Source organism: Mauremys reevesii, linkage group 4 (assembly GCF_016161935.1).
Source record: "Mauremys reevesii isolate NIE-2019 linkage group 4, ASM1616193v1, whole genome shotgun sequence".
Classification (NCBI taxonomy): domain Eukaryota; kingdom Metazoa; phylum Chordata; order Testudines; family Geoemydidae; genus Mauremys; species Mauremys reevesii.
The window spans coordinates 151473725-151493937 of record NC_052626.1 but is presented as its reverse complement, the minus strand read 5'-3'; the positions used below and the strand labels follow the sequence as shown (position 1 = coordinate 151493937).

Sequence of the window (20213 nt, the reverse complement as noted above, 5' to 3'; positions counted from 1 at the left end):
CCCCCCATGTCTGTACCCCCCATGACAAGCTGGGGACAGGCCCCCCAGCATTTGTCCCCACCATCCCATGACACGCTGGGGACACGCTGCCCACCCTCCTGAGCAGCAATCTCTCCCCACCCATTTCCACTGCCCCTTGGCCTGACATGTAGGAAGAGCAGGGGCCATGGCAGGCAACATGCCCCCCAAACCGCCCCCCCCCACCAGTGTGCCTCCATCCCCAATAAATCCTATTATCCTGGGCCTGAGTTTGTGTCACTGGGGTCACGTTACAGCCAGAAGTGGGAAGGGCCTGGGGTTGGGAGCCAGGACTCCTGGGTTCTCTCCCTGGCTCAGGGATGGGGGCTCTAGTGGTTAGAGCAGGGCTGGCTGGGAGCCAGGACTCCTGGGTTCTCTCCCCGGCTCTGGGAGGGGAGTGGGGGCTGGTGGGTTAGAGCAGGGCTGGCTGGGAGCCAGGACTCCTAGGTTCTCTCCCTGGCTCAGGGAGTGGGGGGTTGGGAGCCAGGACTCCTGGGTTCTTTCCCTGGCTCTGTGGGGGGGGTCTGGTGGTTAGAGCAGGGCTGGCTGGGAGCCAGGACTCCTGGGTTCTCTCCCTGGCTCTGGGGGGGGGTGTGTCTGGTGGTTAGAGCAGGGCTGGCTGGGAGCCAGGACTCCTGGGTTCTCTCCCTGGCTCAGGGAGCGGGGGGTTGGGAGCCAGGACTCCTGGGTTCTCTCCCTGGCTCTGTGGGGGCTGGTGGTTAGAGCAGGGGCTGGGAGCCAGGAGTCCTGGGTTCTCTCCCTGGCTCTGTGGGGGGGGGGTCTGGTGGTTAGAGCAGGGGGGCTGGGAGCCAGGACTCCTGGGTTCTCTCCCTGGCTCTGTGTGGGGGGGGGGTCTGGTGGTTAGAGCAGGGCTGGCTGGGAGCCAGGACTCCTGGGTTCTCTCCCCATCTCTGGGTGGGGAGTGCGACTTAGTGGGTTAGAATGGGGTTGGTGGTGGTGGGGGAGAGGCTGCGAGCCCGGACACCTGGGGTCTGAGAACAATGGAAAAACCTTGTTCCCTCCCGCCCCATTGAGAATAATGGAAGCTGAGTTCTCTGAACACGGCCCTGGTATGGCCCCCCTCAAAGAGGGGTCTGTGGGACACTGGCTCCGGGCAGGTGTGGGGGGGACCCTGCAGTGTGTGAGGGCTGGGCAGTGAAGCTGTGTGCGGAGGGCTGGGATCACCGTGGCTTTGAGCCACCCCTGGGCCCAGGCGTGGCTGTCTCAGCTCTGGCTGCGAGGGAGCCCTGCAGCCCCGATCCCGGCCTGGTTTCACTTCCATCTCTCTGACGCCCACAGACTCCGCTCCTCGGGGCTGGGTGGGAAATGACGCGGCCACTGGTGGTTGGGCGCGTGCTGCGCTCTGACCGAGGGGCCAGCCCGAGCCAGGCGCCGCTGAACGCGGGTCTCTGTAAGGTTGGCTCAGAGCCGCAGCTCCCGGGGGCTCGGCCCAGGGGAGGCAGCAGGATTTGGTGTCGTTCTGGCGAGTTGACCGAAGCCCCCACATGCGAAAGTTGGGTGTCCCGACTCCCGGGCGCTGCGAGGGGCTGCTGGAGAATCTGCGCCGGCTCTAGGTGAGCAGCTCTGTTGGTTAATTCCCCTCCCGGACAAACACTGGCACTTTCGGGGCTGTCACTCTGCCCTGCTCTGCTGGCCGCCGAGGGCTCTGCTCTCAGGAATCCCCTCCCCGGGCAGGTGCCCCTCACCGCTTCGTGTGGCTGACCTGAGTGGATCCAGCTCCGCCAGACAACCCTTTGCCAACCCCTTCCCGGCGTCTACCCGTCTGTGCGGTGCAGAGCCCAGCCCTGGACGCAGCAGCACCCAGTGATGGTCGCACCCGGCTCTCCCCAGCCGGGGGCTTGGCTCTGTAGGGCGGCTGCAGGACAGCTCTGTTACCTGGCACCCTTGGCATCAGGGCCGGGCCCTGCACCCCGGGTGGGCACCACAGGCTGGTCTCTCGCTGCTGGACCCAACCAGGTGTGAGTACAGAATCTGCCGGGGCGTCTCCCTGCCCTGAGAGAGCCCAGAGCCCTCGGAGACCCGGCGGCCGCCCCAGGGATTCACCGACCGAGGGTTTGTTACCGGCCCAGGATGTGTCGCATGCTGCCCATCTGGCTCGTCCTCCTCGGCTGCTTCCTGCTGCAAGGGTCAGGTACCATGGGGGCTGACTTCAGGGGATCCCGGGGGAGGTGGGTGGTGTGGGGAGAGCAGGCCAGGGACGGGGAGTGGGGGCGGTTCCTGGGGAACACACGCCAGGTGAGAAGGGGAGGGGTGCTCCTGGGAGGTTGGGGAGAGACCCTGGCAGCAGAGTTGGGGGAACTGGGGAAGGACAGGGTCAGGGAAGGTCCCCAGCAGCAGGGAGCCTGGGAAGGCGGGAGGGTTCCCAGCAGTGGGGATCCAGAGATTGCAGGGGGGCGGGTCGCAGCCTCTCCTGCTCTGCTCAATGTCTCTCCTCTCCCCCCCCACCCCGCAGAGGTCCGAGTGCACCAGCCACCGGAGCTGAGGGCCTCACCGGGGGGCTCCGTGCTCCTGAACTGCACCTTCTCCGCCACCCCAAAGGCCTCCAAGCTGGCGGTGACCTGGGTGCGGAGTGCACCCGGCGGCAGTGGGGAGGTGCAGATCTACCCCCCGTCCAGCCAGGTCACCGAGCTGCGCAGCCGCCTTGACCTGGACTCGGGGCGCTTTCGGCACCAGCGGGACGCGTCCCTGCACCTGGCCAACCTCAGCCAGCACGACGCCGGGCTCTACCGCTGCTTCATCTGGACCTCGGCCACCAGCAGCCACGCCGGGAACGGGACTGAACTCAGCATCCTGGGGGAGGGACCAGGTACCCCTCCACCCCGTCTGTGGAACCCCCTGGGGGACAGGGGAGCCGGGGCATGGAGGGAAGGGGGAAGGGCAGGGAGAGGAGGGGAGGATGGAGGGAAGGGGGAAGGGCAGGCAGAGGAGGGGGAGGATGGAGGGAAGGGGGAAGGGCAGGGAGAGGAGGGGGAGGATGGAGGGAAGGGGGAAGGGCAGGCAGAGGAGGGGAGGATGGAGGGAAGGGGGAAGGGCAGGCAGAGGAGGGAGATGGAGGAAAGGAGGAAGGGCAGGCAGAGAAGGGGGAGGATGGAGGAAAGGGGGAAGGGCAGGGAGAGGAGGGGGAGGAAGGGGGAAGGGCAGGCAGAGGAGGGGGATGGAGGGATGAGGGAAGGGGAGGGAGAGGATGGAAGGAAGGAGAGGGCAGAACAAAGGAGGGGGATGGATGGGGGGACCCCCAGCAGCCCCCTGTTGCCCCCCCTGCAGGGACCCACACATGCTCCCCTCTGTTCCCTCTCCAGGATCCGGGGTGCAGCGCTGGGCAGCCTGTGGCCCCCTGGGAGTCCTGGCGCCCATCCTGCTGGTCCTGCATGCCATGGTGTGCTGGGAGTGCCAGGGCCTGCGGCACCGTCGGAGGTACATGAGGTCTGGTGCCCAGGGACGGGATGTGGCTGGGGACCTGGGCTCACGGCCAACCCTTGGGCTGGCAGGGAAGGATGGAGCCCCCCGACCCCTCTGATGGCTGGTTGGCTGCAGGGCACCATCGCCTCCGCTCCGGGGTCCTCTTGTCCCCAGGGTCCCCTCCCTTGTTCCCATGCAGAGTCGGCTGGGGGACAGCAGCAGCCGGGGAGGGAACCCCCAGGGAGCCCCCCTGGCAACCTGCACCCCGGAAAGGAGAGGAGGTGCCCGATGTGAGGCGGCTGTGAGATGAAGGGCCCGGGGACGTGCAGAGGCTTTTTGGGAACCCAGGGGGCCCAGCAGCTCCCAGTCCCCCAGGAGGGCACCATCTGGGCCATATTGAGTAGATGGTGCACAGGATCCATGTGGGCGATGCCATCCCCGGCACAGCGACACAGCCCCGCCGCATGGTGCAGGGCCTGCAACCGGCAGCTCTCGTCCCCACAAGCCACAGCCCCAGAGCGCAGCCTGGCCTCCCCGCGTGGTCTGCAGCCTGCAGCTGAGCCTGTCTCTGCCGGGGGAACTGAAACAGGAGCCACATCTGCTCGCAGGGCCGGGAACACCCCAGGCTGCTCCGACCAGGCCCAGCTCAGGGCTGAGCTCTGCTCTGCCTCTGCAGCCGGGGGACGCAGCACGCCCCAGCTGCAGCTCCAGCGCTGCGGGACGGACCGGGGGTCTTTGCATCCTGTGCAGGGCTGGATTCCCAGTTCGGCACAGGAGGCACGTGCCTGGGGCGCTGGCAAAAGCTGCCAAGTATGTGCTTTGCTAGCCCAGCTGGGCAATGTTCAGCTGCCAGTTGCTGCGGTTTTTTAGCAGTTGTGCTGCGGCATTTTATTTTGCTGCCCTGTTGCCGCTGGCCACACTGCTCGGGACTTCTCGGGAGGGAGGGAGCCTCCGGGTCTGCCCCACCCCCTGTGCTGACACCCCACACGCCACTTGTCCCCATCGCGCCCCCTCCCCACAGCACGCGCAGGGTTCTTGTCCAGGGAGGCAGAATTTTTTTTCTGCAGAAAATATTCTGCAGTTCTGCCTTTTGCCCACCAGAGGCGCTGCTGAGGCGCCAGAGCAGCCTGGACTGGCAGGTGTGGGGGGTGGTTTCTCTGCCTGTAATTGTGAGGAAGTGGGGATTTTCCCTTGTTATGTTGTGAGAGTCTTACTGCTTGGCATGAGAGCTGTGTGTGCCTCAGTTTCCCTCTGTGCTGCACCAATGTCCAGGTGGTGGGAATAAGCGTGTGACTTTTGCGGGGGCTTCTCCAGCTGCCTGCACAGATGCTGTAGCCTCCCCTTCATAACCTGAGACCAGGAGGGGGATGCCACCAGGTGACTCTTGGCCCAGAAAGCAGGAAGTGAGACAAAGGCTGGAGGAGGAGCAATGGGCCAGGCAGGGGCCAGGCAGCTGGAAGCGAGTCAGTCCCAGCTGGCTTGAGGCTCAGGGGGAGGACGAGAGCCCTGGCTCTGGGCCCCCCTCCCCCCAAGTTGGACTTGGCTGAAGGTCACTGATTTCTGTGCTAATAAGCTCTGCCCTACGCGGCGTTCCTGTTGCCTAATAAACCTTCTGTTTTACTGGCTGGCTGAGGGTCACATCTGACTGCGGAGTTGGGGTGCAGGACCCTTTCCCTGCCCCAGAAGCCCCGCCCAGGCGGACTCGCTGCGGGAAGTGAACAGTGTGGAATAGGGTGACCAGATGAGAGGAAGAAAATATCGGGACACATTTCGGGGGGAGATCACTGTGGAGGGGGAAAAAAAAAAGCTGAGTGCCGTTGGTGGAGAAAAAACAAAAACAAAAAACGGAGTACCGTGAATTATCAGGACAAATTGCGCCCCAACCAAACATTGGTTGGGACGCGGGACAAACGCCTCAATATCGGGACAGTCCCAATTTTATCGGGACGTCTGGTCACCCTAGTGCGGAAGGGGATGCTGAATGCTCCGAGGTCAGACCCAGGAAGGTCGAAGCTGTGTGAGCTTCTTCAGTCTGCTCAGAGAGAGGAGGCATGATCTGTGTAGCAGGGTTTGGCCAGCGCTCGTCCCTCTCCGGGGTGGCGGGGAACCACACCACCTTCCTACTTCCTTCCTAATGGTCTCCAGTTGCAGTGGGGGAGGTCTAGGTGGGATATTAGGAAACACTATTTCCATAGGAGGGTGGTGAGGAACTGGTATGGGTTCCCTAGGGAGGTGGTCGAACCTCCTTCCTTAGAGGTTTTTAAGGCCCAGCTTGACAAAGTCTTGGCTGGGATGGTTGAGTTGGGTTGGGTCCTGCTCTGAGCAGGGGGTTGGACTAGATCCCTCCTGAGGCCCCTTCCAACCCTGAGATTCTATGAGTCTATGATTCCGGTCGTTGACGGGGAATTGGCCTGGCCACGGGAGTCTCTCGCTGCGGCAGCAGCAGAGGCAAACACAGGCAGTGATTCGCGCGGGCGGCAACGGTGAGTCACGGGCTCAGGTTCTCAGGCAGGGGCTGAAGAACAGACTATGCAATTAGCAGATCCAGGCGCTGGGTCAGGGCTGGGCTGCAGAGAGTCATTGGCTCAGGCAGCGGCTGAGCTAAGATGGGTTCACAACTAGCCCAGGCTCTTGGCTCAGAGGGGCCTGGAGAGGGGGAGACTGACACCCGCGGGGTGGGTGGCAGGGGGGCCGCAGGCCCACCCACTCCACGGCGTCCCAGCCCGGGGCCCTAGCACGGCAGAAGACCCGTCAGTGGGATCCTGACCGCACCGCGCTGACATGGGCTCTGGCAGTGTCACAGCCAGACTTGGGTCGGCTGCCCCCAGGCCACTTCCTACCTCCCCCTCTGGAGGAACCTGGGCCAGACGGTGTCCTCAGGGGGGTCCAGCACCATGGGCTCCTCTGGGTAACTGGCGAGGGGCAGGCTGGGCAGTTCCTCGGGCCGGCCGTAGGTCGCTGGGTCTCCCAACCGGGAGCTGGGCCGGAGGCATCTGGCCTCTGCGGCGGCTGCCTCTCGAGTGAGCTCTGGTTTGGGCTTTGATAGTTCCTCTCCTGCGCCTGGACCTGTGGGGGGCAGGCACGGGACTCGCTGGCTCTGCTCACTCTGGTGTCGGGAGGCGCTCGTCCCTCTCCGGCTGGCGGGGAACCACACGGCCTCGCTGCATCCCCCAGAGTCCTGCCTGGCTCCGTAGGGGGCCATCCCAGAGCATCGCCGCTGGCCCCGTGATGGTAATAAAATCCATTCGGAGCCCGAGGAGCCGTCTGGTCCTCACGCCCAGGGAGGCGGAGCCCCAAGAGCTGGGGGATAAAGTGTGTTGGGCCCCCGAGGGGACACAAGGACGGGACTTTAACCCTAACTCACATTCTGTGGGTGCTTCTGGCTGCCCATGGGCGGGCCTAAGACACCCCCCATAAAGCCCACGGGCGCAGGCAGGCCCCCAGGTGTGAACCCAGCTGCGCATCGTGGGGGCGGGGAGCCGCGGCACTGCGCGGAGCCGGGTGGATCACAGGTGTGCCCTGGCCGGCAGTGCAGGGCCTAGCGTCCCCGCTGCAGCCTGTGGGAGCTGGAGCGTGGCCCTGAGGGGACACAGCGAGACAGCGCTCCACGGGGCAGAAGAGGGACAAACGGGGAGGTTTCTGAGCTCGGCACTGCTGGCTGCTATGTGCAGGGCCACCCCGGCTCGTCCTTTGTCAGGAAAGAGGGTTGCACTGAAGAAACACCTGGCTCGGCGTCATGGAGTGTGGGGGAGTCAGGCCCTGCACCCCCGGCTTCCTGCGATTCCCCAGGACTCTCAGCCAGCCAGGAAAGCAGAAGGTTTATTTAGACGACAGGAACACAGTCCAGCACAGGTCTTGCAGGCACAGACAGCAGGACCCCCTTTAGTTAGATCCATCTGGGGCCCCCAGGGAGGCCACAGCCCCATTGGGAAGTCCCGTCAGGGCTCCCCTCCATTCCTCAGCCAGCTCCAAACTGAAACTCCCGCCAGCCTCTCACTCAGCCTCCCCCCGGCTCCTCCCCCAGCCTTTGTGTCCTTTGTTCAGCTTCCCCGGCAGGGGTGTCACCTGGCCTCCAACCCCCCTCCTGGGTTCTCATGTTACATGCCCCGGTATCCTCCCTTCCCCAAGGCAGCCAGTCCCAGCACAACTCCCCTGCAACCTTCCCAGGTCAATACTCCCCACTCGGCATTCACAGACCACAGCCAGAACATCCCCACTTCGGCACACTCGGATCAACCGTTTCCCCTTCTCCCGGGAGCCAGCCCCAGAGGTTGGCAACCCCCTCGGCCAACACTTCCCTGGACTAGCTTCAGTGTGGCAGCCCGTCAGTGTGAATCAGGGCCCAGGCTGTGTGCACACAGCAGGCCTGGGCACGGCTCTGTTTGCTCACTGCCTGGCTGTGCGCAGGGCGGAGACAAGGCAACCAGCTGTACGGGAAGGGAAAGTGAAAGCATCCGGTCACTGCTCCCTGCTCTAGGCCCACGGCTAGGGAGCAGCCAGGCAGCTGGAGCCCCTCCTGGCTGGGGCTATGGGGGCGCGAGTCGGGCTCCTCTCTCTGCTTCTCGGGGGCGTCTGTGAGTATATGGGCAAGGACCCAGCCCTCTCCCCAGCTCCCTGGTGCACCGGGGGCAAGGAGAGCGGGAGGGTTGCGTCAGTGGGACGACCCCGGTTGCTGCCAGGCAGGGGATCGGGGTCTGAGTCTCTCCCACGGCCGCGCGAGGTTTGCACAGGACCCGAGGGGAGGGTGCGGCTCTCAGGCAGCACTAAACGGCTCGTTGTTGTTCACGGTGTCACCTCCGCCATGAACCAGAGACTCGCCATCTACTGATATCGCTGCCTGTCATAAACAGATAGTTAAGGGTTAAGGTCTCTTTTACCTGTAAAGGGTTAACAAGCTCAGTGAACCTGACGGACACCTGACCAGAGGCCAATCAGGGGACAAGATACTTTCAAACCTTGGTGGAGGGAAGCCTTTGTTTGGGTTCTTTGTTTGGGGGGTTGTTCTCTCTTTGGATCTAAGAGGGGCCAGACGTACATCCAGGCTCTCCAAGCTTCCTGAACTAGTCTCTTCTATGCAGTATAGTGAGTAGTAGAAAGGCGGATCAGTCTTTTGATTGATTTCTGTATTTGCAAATGTGTGTTTGCTGGAACAATATTTTACCTTTTACCTCTTTGCTGTACTTATACTTATGCTAGAGTCCCTCTAGTTTTTATAAGCTGGACCCTGTAAACTTCCAGCCGGATTTTACAGAGATCGTTTTTATCTTTTTCTTTTTCTTTAATTAAAAGCTTTTCTTTTTAAGAACCGGATTGATTTTTCCCTTGTTTGAGACCCCAGGGGATTAGTCTGACTCACCAGGGATAGGTGGGGGGAAGAGAGGAGGGGGAAGGTGAATCCCTCTTTGTTTTAGATTCAAGGAGTTTGAATCAGGGTAGGTTTCAGAGTAGCAGCCGTGTTAGTCTGTATCCGCAAAAAGAACAGGAGCACTTGTGGCACCTTAGAGACTAACAAATTTATTTTAGCATGAGCTTTCGTGAGCTACAGCTCACTTCTTCGGATGCATCCGAAGAAGTGAGCTGTAGCTCACGAAAGCTCATGCTAAAATAAATTTGTTAGTCTCTAAGGTGCCACAAGGCCTCCTGTTCTTTTTGTGAATCAAGGTAGTCTTCCCTGACGACCAAGGGAGAGAAAGTCTGGGAGAGGGAATGGTTTATTTCCCTTTGTTAAGATCCCAGGAGTTTGGATCTGTGTTCCCCAGGGAAAGGTTGGGGGGACAGGGAGTGTGCCAAAACACTATATTTTTGGCTGGTGGCAGTGTTACCAGATCTAAGCTAGGATTTAAGCTTAGAAGGATCCATGCAGGTCCCCATCTTTTGGACACTAAAGTTCAAAGTGGGGAACAAACCTATGACACTGCCTTTGTCCATCACCCGTCCCCAGTGTCTCTCTCCCTCCGGGGTGCGTGGATCTGCTCCTGCCTCGCATCCGCCCCTCCCCCAGCCACTAGAACCACCCGTGACCAACAGTTCATGTCCACACTGACGCGTCATCCTGGGGAGGTACAGCTGAGGCTCCAATCAGACTAATAAGAGCCAGGGGAGTTTGCAGCTCAGAGCGATAGGCTCAGGCTCTCTACAGACCCAGGCAGCGTCATTGTGTCGGTCACATCCGGGGCAGCTCACCCCTCTCACAGCGATGGGCTCAGTCTCTCTGCAGACTCAGGCAGCATCATTACATATGTCACACGCAGAAGGTTCTCTCTGCAGCCATGAGGGGTAGAAACGTACTGTGTTTTAAATGAAAGCTGAAATTCTAGCGAATCTGTTGTGTGTGGCACATCTGGCCCCCGGGCTGGACATTTAACAGTCCCGATTTAGAGAATATTTAGTTGAACAAAAGTTATTTAATCCCCCTCCTCCCCCCCCCACCCCGCAACCTCTTCTCCTTCCTCTCCCGGCTCCACTTCTCTGCGTCCCTCTGTCTGGCTGCGAGCCGTTCTCTGGTGCAGGCTGGGGATGAACCGGGCTCCATTCCATGCAGGCGCCCAGCTGGAGGTGATGGTGGACTCCCCAGTGACGGCTCAGCTGGGCTCCCAGGCTCTCCTCCCATGCACCTTCACCGTGGCGGACGACCCCATCAGCCCAGAGTACCTGGCTGTGCACTGGTATTTCCAGGGCCAGGAGCTGGCGTCGTACGATGACTCCCTCAGCGTCTCCCGGCCGGGAGTGTCCATGGACACGGAGCAGCTCGCCAGGGGCAACGCCTCTCTGGTTCTGCACAATGTGACCGTGTCGGAGCAGGGAGCCTACCGGTGCCTGGTCATCCACAGCCCGGACAGAGGGGAGCAGAGCCTGCACCTGGCAGTGCTGGGTCAGTGCTGGCGAGGGAGCGGGGAGACAGGCGCGGGAACTGGCTCTGCAGCCGGCCCCTCTGCTCTGGGCACGGCCCACACGGCGCGTGTCGCTGGGGCTGGGCAGGGTGTTTCGGGGATAGTGGGCACAAAAGGGGGCAAGGGGTTTCCTTAAATTCCCAGCACGTGATTAGCCCCCCCCCCTGCCGCCAGCCAGGAGCGGGTGCCTCCAGGGGGCTGTTGGCCTCCCGCCCTGGCGTTCCGGCAGCTCTGGCTGTCCCGGGGGGAAGAACCACCCAGCCCAACAGGGGGATGCTTGGGAGGCCCCCAACCCCCCCGGGCTCTCCCTGATGATGCCCTCTGGTTCCCCGCAGCCATGCCCACCGTTGCTGTCCCCAGTAAAGCGGTGCTGAGGGGGGAGCCGAACTTGCTGAAATGCTCCGTGTCCGGCTTCCATCCGGCCGACATCGTGGTGACCTGGCTGAGGGCTGGGGAGGTCCTGCCGGCGTCCCCACTCCCCGTGCCCCAGAGGAACCCAGACGGCACCTTCAACATCAGCAGCTCTCTGACCTTCCAGCCCACGGAGCAGGACCAGGGCGTCACCTTCTCCTGCCAGGTCCAACACGCCGCTCTGCCGCGTGGCGCTCTGCAGACAGACTTCCAGCTCGTGTTCGGAGGTGACAGCGTGGGCGGGGAGCGGGGGGAAGTGCCCCTGGAGGCACTGACTGGCTGGCCCTGTATTCCTGGGGGAAGCATGGCCTGGTAGTTTGTGCGCTGGCCGGGTCTCAGGAAACCTGGGTTCAGATCCCAGCTCTGCTCCGGACTCCCCGAGCAACCCGGGGCCAGTCACTGACTCTGGGCATCTGGTGCTGGAGCTGCTGCTTCGCCAGATTCCTCCTCTTGCCAAAGCTGCGCCCCCACCCCGTCTCCTCGCTCCCAGGGTGCTGGCGCCGGCGTGCACATGCCCGGGCACAGCGGTGTGGCTAGTAACAGTGGCAGGGGTGCTGCGGCAGGCAGGCCTGGCCCTAGGGTTGCCAGGTGTCCAGTTTTTGACCGAAACGCCTGGTCGGAAAGGGACCCTGGTGCCTCTGGTCGGCACTGCTGACCGGGCCGTTAAAAGTCCAGTCAGTGGCGCAGCAAAGCTAAGGCAGGCTCCCTGCCTGCTGTGGCTCCGAGAGGCTCCCAGAAGCAGCGGCATGTCCCCCTCAGGTTCCTACATATAGGAGCAGCCAGGGGCCTCTGCACGCTGCCCCTGCCCCAAGCGCCAGTTCTGCAACTCCCATTGGCTGGGAACCGCGGTCAATGGGAGCCACAGGGGTGGCGCCTACAGACAGGGCAGCGTGCAGAGCCACCTGGCCGTGCTTCCATGTAGGAGCTGGAGATGGGACATGCCGCTGCTTAAGGGAGCTGTTTGAGGTAAGCACTGCCCGGAGCCTGCACCCCGACCCTCTCCTGCGCCCCAACCCCCTGCCCCAGCCCTTATTCCCCTTCCACACTCCGAACCCCTTGATCCCAGCCCAGAGCCTCCTCCTGCACCCCTGTCATAGAGTCACCGGGTGATACTCTGGAACTACTCCATGAGTCCAGTCAGGACTCTGGGGGAGTCTCCTCTCTGTGAGCAGACTGTCTGCGAGGCAAGAAGCTCACACGGCTTCACTTCCTGGGTCTGACCTTGGAGCATTCAGCATCCTCTGCCCCTCCGTGCGCTTCCCACAGCGAGTCTGCCCAGGCGGGGTCCTGGGGGGCCACAGGGTCCTGCACCCCCACTGCGCAGTCAGACGTGACTCTCAGCCAGAAATCTCGGGGAGTCCAGGGCCAGGTGGCCTTGACTCCCCCTCTTCCAGTCCCCCCAAGCAGACTGCCAGCTTCCAGCGACCCCACCTCAGACACCCCCTTTGCTCCCCTCCTTGTCTTTGTCTCACTTCCAGGGCAAAGGGTCACTTGATCTCCTCCCTTGGTTCATCCCGCTCCTGGGTCGACTCTCAGGTTACGAAGGGCACCAGTCACAGCACCTGTGCAGGCAGCTGGAGCAGCCTCACCTGCCCCAGAGGGTCTCAGACAAAGTCTCACACCCCTGTTCCCAGCACCGAGGTATTGGTGCAGCACACAGGGAAACTGAGGCACACACATTATTCATGCAAAACGGTAAAACTCACATAGGCTCAACAGTAAGAGTCACATAGAACATAACAAGGGAAACTCCCCACTTGTCACAACCCCAAACCCCTCATCCCTGGCCCCACACCGTATCCCACGCTCCCAGCAAGGGTGTTCGGTTCTGTGTGAGTAGCTGGTTGGTGACCTTACCTGGCCCGTACCCTGTGCTGCTTGTCCCGTGGGATCTGGATCCTGGCCTCGCCCCACGGGCTGTCCCGGGGTGGTGCTGTCTGTCTCTGAGCTGCTGTGTAACAACTCGCACGGCCCTGGTGTCGTTAACCCCCTCTGCAGTCTCCCCCGTGGTGAACATTCACGCCCCCACGTTTGTGCAAGGCAAGGCCCAGGTGTTAACGTGCGACGTGAAGGGGTTTTACCCAGAAGCCATCGCTGTTAACTGGCTCCTCAATGGCGTCCGGACAGAAGCCCCCCGCGTGAACCCCAATGGCACCTTCAACCTGGAGTCTTTCTACCAGTTCAAGCCTGCGGCGGAGTCGGAGGGTGCTGAGATCAGCTGCGAGGTGCAGCACGAGACGCTGAGCCGGCCCATTGTCCGGAGCGTGCGGGTGCACCTGGAGCGTGAGTGAGGACAGGGACGGAGAGCGGGGCTGGTGTCAGGCGCCTGCCGGCTGGAAGGGAGGCGGGGTCCTGTCCCAGAACCAGGGGGAAGGGACACTAGCCTCTCTCCCTGGAAGAACTGGCTGGGTCAGGGGGCGACATGGGGCCTTTCCCTGCTAGGGGGCACTGGCTCTGATCCGGCTCCAGGGCAGGGGACAGGCCAGCTTAGGGGGCAGGGAATGGGACACGGGGCCTCTCCCCTCTAGGAGTGCTGGCTCCCATCCAGCCCCAGGGCCGGGGACTGGCTGGCTCAGGGGGGCAGGGAATGGGGCAGGGGCCCGTCCCCTCTAGGGGGTGCCAGCTCCCACCTGGCCCCGGGGCAGGACTGGCTGGCTCAGGGGACGGGACATGGGGCCGTTCTGCAGAGATTGTCAGCTCCCACCCGGCCCAGGGCGGGGACTGGCTGGCTCTGGGGGTAAGGGAATGGCACACGGGGCCTATCCCCTGTAGGAGGCGCTGGCTCTGATCCGGCCCCAGGGCCGGGGACTGGCTGGCTCTGGGGGGTGGGGAATGGGACATGGGGCCTGTCCCCTCTAGGGGGTGCCAGCTCCTACCTGGCCCCGGGGCAGGGACTGGCTGGCTCAGGGGACGGGACATGGGGCCGTTCTGCAGAGATCCTCAGCTCCCATCCGGCCCCAGGGCCGGGGACTGGCTGTCTCAGGGGGGTGGGGAATGGGACATGGGGCCTGTCCCCTCTAGGGGGCGCCGGCTCCCATCCAGCCCCAGGGCCAGGGACTGGCTGGCTCTGGGGGTCAGGGAATGGGACATGGGGCCTGTCCCCTCTAGGGGGCGCCAGCTCCCATCCGTCCCCAGGGCAGGGACTGGCTGGGGGGAGCAGGGAATGGGGCAGGGGCCTGTCCCCTGTAGGGGGCGCCGGCTCCCATCCGTCCCCAGGGCAGGGACTGGCTGGGGGGAGCAGGGAATGGGGCAGGGGCCTGTCCCCTGTAGGGGGCGCCGGCTCCCATCCGTCCCCAGGGCAGGGACTGGCTGGGGGGAGCAGGGAATGGGGCAGGGGCCTATCCCCTGTAGGGCGCCGGCTCCCATCCGTCCCCAGGGCAGGGACTGGCTGGGGAGCAGGGAATGGGACATGGGGCCTATCCTGTAGGTGCCAGCTCCCATCCTGGCCCAGGGCAGGGACTGGCTGGCTGGGGAGCAGGGAATGGGGCAGGTGCCTATCCCCTGTAGAGGCGCAGCTCCCATCCGTCCCCAGGGCAGGGACTGGCTGGGGGGAGCAGGGAATGGGGCGGGGGCCTGTCCCCTGTAGGGGGCGCCGGCTCCCATCCGTCCCCAGGGCAGGGACTGGCTGGCTCTGGGGGTCAGGGAATGGGGCAGGGGCCTGTCCCCTGTAGGGGGCGCCGGCTCCCATCCGTCCCCAGGGCAGGGACTGGCTGGCTCTGGGGGTCAGGGAATGGGACATGGGGCCTGTCCCCTGTAGGGGGCGCCGGCTCCCATCCGTCCCCAGGGCAGGGACTGGCTGGGGGGAGCAGGGAATGGGGCAGGGGCCTGTCCCCTGTAGGGGGCGCCGGCTCCCATCCGGCCCCAGGGCAGGGACTGGCTGGCTCAGGGGGGTGGGGAATGGGGCAGGGGCCCGTCCCCTCTAGGGGGCGCCGGCTCCCATCCGTCCCCAGGGCAGGGACTGGCTGGGGGGAGCAGGGAATGGGGCAGGTGCCTATCCCCTGTAGGGGGCGCCGGCTCCCATCCGTCCCCAGGGCAGGGACTAGCTGGGGGGAGCAGGGAATGGGGCAGGGGCCCGTCCCCTCTAGGGGGCGCCGGCTCCCATCCGTCCCCAGGGCAGGGACTGGCTGGCTCAGGGGGTCAGGGAATGGGACATGGGGCCTATCCCCTGTAGGGGGCGCCGGCTCCCATCCGTCCCCAGGGCAGGGCCTGGCTGGCTCAGGAGGGCGGGGAATGGGGCAGGGGCCTGTCCCCTGTAGGGGGCGCCGGCTCCCATCCGGCCCCAGGGCAGGGACTGGCTGGGGGGAGCAGGGAATGGGGCAGGGGCCTGTCCCCTGTAGGGGGCGCCGGCTCCCATCCGTCCCCAGGGCAGGGCCTGGCTGGCTCAGGGGGCCAAACCCACGTTCCCTTTCTCCCCAGGTGAGGGGACTCAGGGCAGCGTCATAGTCCTGGTGGTGTCAGTGCTGGTCTCAGCGCTGGCGGTGGCTGGAGTCGCGTTCTGCCTGTACCAGAGAAGCAGAGGTAAGGGACGGCTCGGCCGGGTGCAGCTGCACGGGGCTCTCTCCTGCACCTCCCCACACGCCTGGTCCCAGGGGCTCCCGGCAGGGCAGGTCTGGGTTTACAGACCCGTGTGTGGTGCTGGCTGCCGCCCAGTAGTTCAGTGTGTCACCGGCGGCGGGTGCCAGGTCTAGTTTTTAACCATCACTTGCGCAAAGAAACGATTTTCATTGGCCATTAAAAGAGCCCGTCAGTGTCCCTGGGGCAGGGTCCCTGCTGCATTTCAAGGGTCTAACACCTACCCCACAGACACCAGAGGGGTTCACCCCCCAGTACAGTTGGTGACAAAGCTGTTTCCCCCCCTGTCCCTCCCCCCCAATTCCTTGCGTCTCTAATAATGGCTGAGCTGTTTGTGCTCTTTGCAAAGAACGGTACCCGGGAGAGCCGGGCCAGGCGTCAGCCCAGACGGGTGCCGGCCGACAGAGTCCTGGTGCCCGACACGGCCCTTTGGAACGGAAACGCGGGGGCAGCGTTCGCTGTACGTGCGGGTACCTGTGACCAGGCTTTCAAAAGAGCCGTAAATGTCTGTGAGGCCTCACGCCCGGCTCCCCCTTCACTTCCAAGCCGCGCAGGGATGCCCAGAGAGGCCCACTGCAGGCTAGCACTGTTCCCATCGTGTGGGGCTCAGCGCCCGCAGGCTGCACTGACCGGCCCTCGGTTAGGGTGACCAGATGTCCCGATTTTATAGGGACAGTCCCAATATTTGTTTGTTTGTTTTTCTTATATAGACTCTTATTCCCCACCACCCCCGTCTCCTGATTTTTCACACTTACTGTCTGGTCACCTTGCCCTCGGTCAATCCGCCAGGTCTCGGATTTGAGAGTCCTGAGCCAGTCGGTACATTTCTCTTGGTCTCCCTTTCTCTGGGTCCGCCTCTGCCCCCGTGAAGGGTGGGCCTGCGCCTCGAGGCCGAGGCGTGAGACTGGCTGCGCTAGCTCTGGTCGAGGGAGCAGGCAGCCGGGGAGCTGTGCCCACTGCACAGCCCAGGGTCAGAACGGTTCCCGTCATTTCCTGGGGCTCCCCCTCGCCTTTGTCGTGTCCCCGGCATCTCTCACCCTCACCTCCATTGCAGGCTCTCTGGGGCAGGGCCGCTTTTCGTTACGCCCCACGCAGCGTAGCCCTGGCCCCTGACGGGGACGCTGGTGCGGTATAAATAATCATAGAATCACAGACTCTCAGGGTTGGGAGGGACCTCGGGAGGCATCTAGTCCAACCCCCTGCTCAAAGCAGGACCAACCCCAACTAAATCATCTCAGCCAGGGCTTCGTCAAGCCTGACCTTAAAAACCTCTAAGGAAGGAGATTCCACCCCCTCCCTAGGGAACCCATCCCAGTGCTTCACCACCCTCCTAGGGAAATAGTGTTTCCTAATATCCAACCTAAACCTCCCCCTCTGCAACTTGAGACCATTGCTCCTTGTTCTGTCATCTGCCACCACTGAGAACAGTCTAGATCCATCCTCTTTGGAACCCCCTTTCAGGTAGTTGAAAGCAGCTATCAAATCCCCCCTCATTCTTCTCTTCTGCAGACTAAACAATCCCAGTTCCCTCAGCCTCTCCTCATAAGTCATGTGCTCCAGCCCCCTAATCATTTTTGTTGCCCTCCGCTGGACTCTCTCCATTTTTTCCACATCCTTCTTGTAGTGTGGGGCCCAAAACTGGACACAGTCTCCAGATGAGGCCTCACCAATGCCGAATAGAGGGGAATGATCACATCCCTCGATCTGCTGGCAATGCCCCTTTTTATACAGCCCACAATACCGTTAGCCTTCTTGGCAACAAGGGCACCTGCTGACTCATATCCAGCTTCTCGTCCACTGTAACCCCTAGGTCCTTTTCTGCAGAACTGCTGCCCAGCCACTCGGTCCCTAGTCTGTAGCAGTGCATGGGATTCTTGTCTCTACATGTGTCTCTACAATGCTCGCTCTCTTTAGCCGCCCGCCAGATGTTCACCGCCAGCGACATCGTGGGGCCTAAAGTCTGGGTCCCCGGGGAGTACGTTTCCCTCGTGTGCATTGGCTACCACTGCCCGGCGGGCACGGAGGCCAGGTGGGCAAAGTGCCAAAATGAAGAGCTAACGTCCATCGCCGGGGGTGACCCGGCTGGGAGCGACGGGGAGCAGCAGCCGCTTGTTCCCATCAACGCTCTGTACAAAGTCCAGACACAGATGCTGCCCTTGGACAAAGGCTCAGCCACTCTGGCCACGACGCTCATGTTTCGTGTCAGGAGCCCGGAGGACCTGGGAGCCCGGTACCAGTGCTGCTTCATCAGCAAGGACGGGAGAACGCTGAGCACCAAGGAGTTCGGAGACTACACCCTGCGCCGTGAGTCAGGGGTGCCGCTGGATCGCCGCGCAGGCCAGAGGGTCACGGGGTGTGGGGGAGGCTGGGAGTCAGGACTCCTGGGTTCTGTTCCCAGCTCTGTAATTGGTTTGCGTTAGTCACTTTTTCGCCTTGCCTCAGTTTCCCCCCTTGTGATGACACGGACCCCTTCGCGGGGGGGGGGGGGGTTTGTGGGGCTTCAGTAGCGTGTGGCGAGCTCTGTGCCGCGGGGACGCGCTAATCAGGAAGGGACGGCAGCAGCAGGGCCCCCAGCTGGCCAGCTAGGTCCATAGGCTCCAAGAAGGTGCATTGACGGGGGAGCGGCCTCGGGGGGGGGGGGTTCTGCTACGCTCCTTTGGCCCTTTGTGGTGGGAGTGACGCCGCCAGGGCTCCCGGGGACCCAGCAGAGCGGAGCTGAGGCAGGGGCGGGTGTAAAACACACCTCTGGCCCGAGGGCGGTGACCTGACCTGGGTGTAAGGTGAGGGCTGAGCCCGGGGGATGTTAGGCTCCCGCTGAGCCGGCCCGGGAGCTCCCGAACTGCTTTGCTTTGCAGCCTTTGCTCAGACTCAAGGACCGGCTGTGGACCCGGCAGCAGCCCGGCCTGCAGAGGAACAACGGGAACGGCCACCGGGCTGTGGGGGCCCAGGCAGTACGAAGCTCCTGGACAGTACTGAACGGAGCACCCCGAACCCAGGGCTTCCCGCTGGCGGTGTCGCACAGCAGGGCGGGGGAGGGACAGCGCGCTAAGCCCCCCTTCCCTTCACACACAAACCAGTCTGACACGGGTCAGCAGCACTCAGGGCCTGGGTCCCAGGACCCTGCCAGGGGGGTGGGTCAGAGCCCGAGTCCTGCTGTGACTCGGGTCCAAGCCCATCATTGTGCAGTGTGGACGCAGCTCAAGCCGCAGCCCCGAGTCAGGAGGGCTGCACGGCGCAGTACGGACGTGTTAGCCTGGCCGTGAGACCTGGGGCCGGCAACTTGTGATCTCAGGTTTACAATGCAGCGTCTATGCTCCAGCATGGGCTCGGAAACACCAAATCCACAAGCCCACTGTGAGTGCCTCAGTTTCCCTCAGACACTGCATTGCTACCGGTGGGGGACAGAGGATTACGTTTGCGCTCAGGGCCAGCTGAGAGCCCCAGCAGTGTGTGTGTCGCCCAGCTGTCTGAGCAGAGTGAATGGCTCATGGCCAGCTCAATGGAGAACTGAGAAGACAACGGAAAGCCCAGTCACCAGCACACTGACACCTGGATGGATTTCCCACCCCCCAGCAGGGAAGCTGGGCAGAGACCCCAGCTCGAGAACAAAGGGCTGGGAGGTGAGGGAGAAAGGGCTGGTTTCTGGATGGAGCCTGGGAACTGAGGAAGTCAGAGAGACAGAGCCTGAAAATGGAGTTTTACTCCGGAGGGAATTCAGCGCCGAACAATTAAAAATTCTGTGCACAGAGGTGGGAGATCACTGTGCAGCTCCCCCCACCCCGGGACACGGACTCTGTGGTGAGGCTGCACCCAACCCTGACACAACACAAGGGCTGGGCCTGCCCCTCCGCTCCAGATGACAGGAATAGGGTCTAAAACAGAGCTTGTAGGCAGGGGCGGCTCTAGGATTTGCGCCGCCCCAAGCAGGGCAGCACGCCGCGGGGGGGCGCTCTGGCGGTCACCGGTCCCGCGGCCCCGGTGGACCTCCTGCAGACGTGCCTGCGGATGCTCCACCGGAGCCGCGGGACCAGCGGCCCCTCCGCAGGCACGTCTGCGGGAGGTCCGCCGGAGCCGCCTGCTGCCCTCCCGCGGGACGCTGCCCCAAGCGCGCTTGGCGCGCTGGGGTCTGGAGCCGGCCCTGCTTATAGGTACAGAGAACTGGACCCCTCAGCTGGGTCCATTCTGGGGCCCATCTGCCCTCACTTCCCGTCCCCAGCCAGCTCCAAACTGAAACCCCCTCCAGCCCCTCCTTTCTGGCCTTTGTCTTTTTCCCAGGCCAGGAGGTCACCTGATCTCTTTGTTCACCTTTAACTATCCCCTTGCAGGGTGAAGGGCCCCAGCCATTTGTTGCCAGGAGACAAAATGTCAGCAATTTATGCACACTGGAGATTTAAGAAATGCACTGGGGAAACTGAGGCACCCACACAGTATTTAGAGGACACATTAAGAACAGTCCCACTTTGTCACAACTATGTACCTGTATTTCAAATGTTTGCTCATGTGGTTACACCAATAAGGTATTTAACCTGCACATCTCGAAGGGACCATTCACATTAAATGGCCCATCGAAGAACACTGAACTCCCAAGGGGAGATGCCTGTCTACACTAAATGGACTTTCCTGTGAACGTTCTAACTGGGGTGTGGATAATGGCCTCTGCTGTGACTAAGGGTACGTCCATACTACCCGCCGGAGTCGGCGGGTAGCAATCGACTTCTCGGAGTTCGATATATCGCGTCTCATCTAGACGCGATATATCGAACTCCGAACGCGCTCCCGTCGACTCCGGAACTCCACCACCGCGAACGGCGGTGGCGGACTCGACGGGGGAGCCGTGGACTTCGATCCCGCGGCGTCTGGACGAGTAAGTTGTTCGAACTAGGGTAGTTCGACTTCAGCTAC

General features: G+C 62.7%; 1 protein-coding gene across 1 annotated transcript; it reads left to right on the top strand.

Moving 5' to 3' along the window:
- Positions 1-2769: 2769 nt before the first annotated feature.
- LOC120404391 (signal-regulatory protein beta-1-like) lies at positions 2770-19250 on the top strand. The gene is made up of 8 exons (XM_039536838.1): positions 2770-2845; positions 3339-3453; positions 9980-10309; positions 10664-10966; positions 12738-13022; positions 15156-15257; positions 17226-17615; positions 18167-19250. Exons 2-8 carry the CDS (start codon positions 3408-3410, stop codon positions 18358-18360), a joined length of 1650 nt encoding a protein of 549 aa, XP_039392772.1. The 5' UTR covers positions 2770-2845; positions 3339-3407; the 3' UTR covers positions 18361-19250.
- Positions 19251-20213: the final 963 nt, after the last annotated feature.

Coding starts and splice junctions, on each gene's coding strand:
- LOC120404391 (XM_039536838.1), top strand. CDS start 3,408: ATGCCATGGTGTGCTGGGAGTGCCAGGGCCTGCGGCACCGTCGGAG. Junction 3,454..9,979: donor GGCCTGCGGCACCGTCGGAG/GTACATGAGGTC, acceptor CATTCCATGCAG/GCGCCCAGCTGGAGGTGATG. Junction 10,967..12,737: donor CTTCCAGCTCGTGTTCGGAG/GTGACAGCGTGG, acceptor CCCCCTCTGCAG/TCTCCCCCGTGGTGAACATT.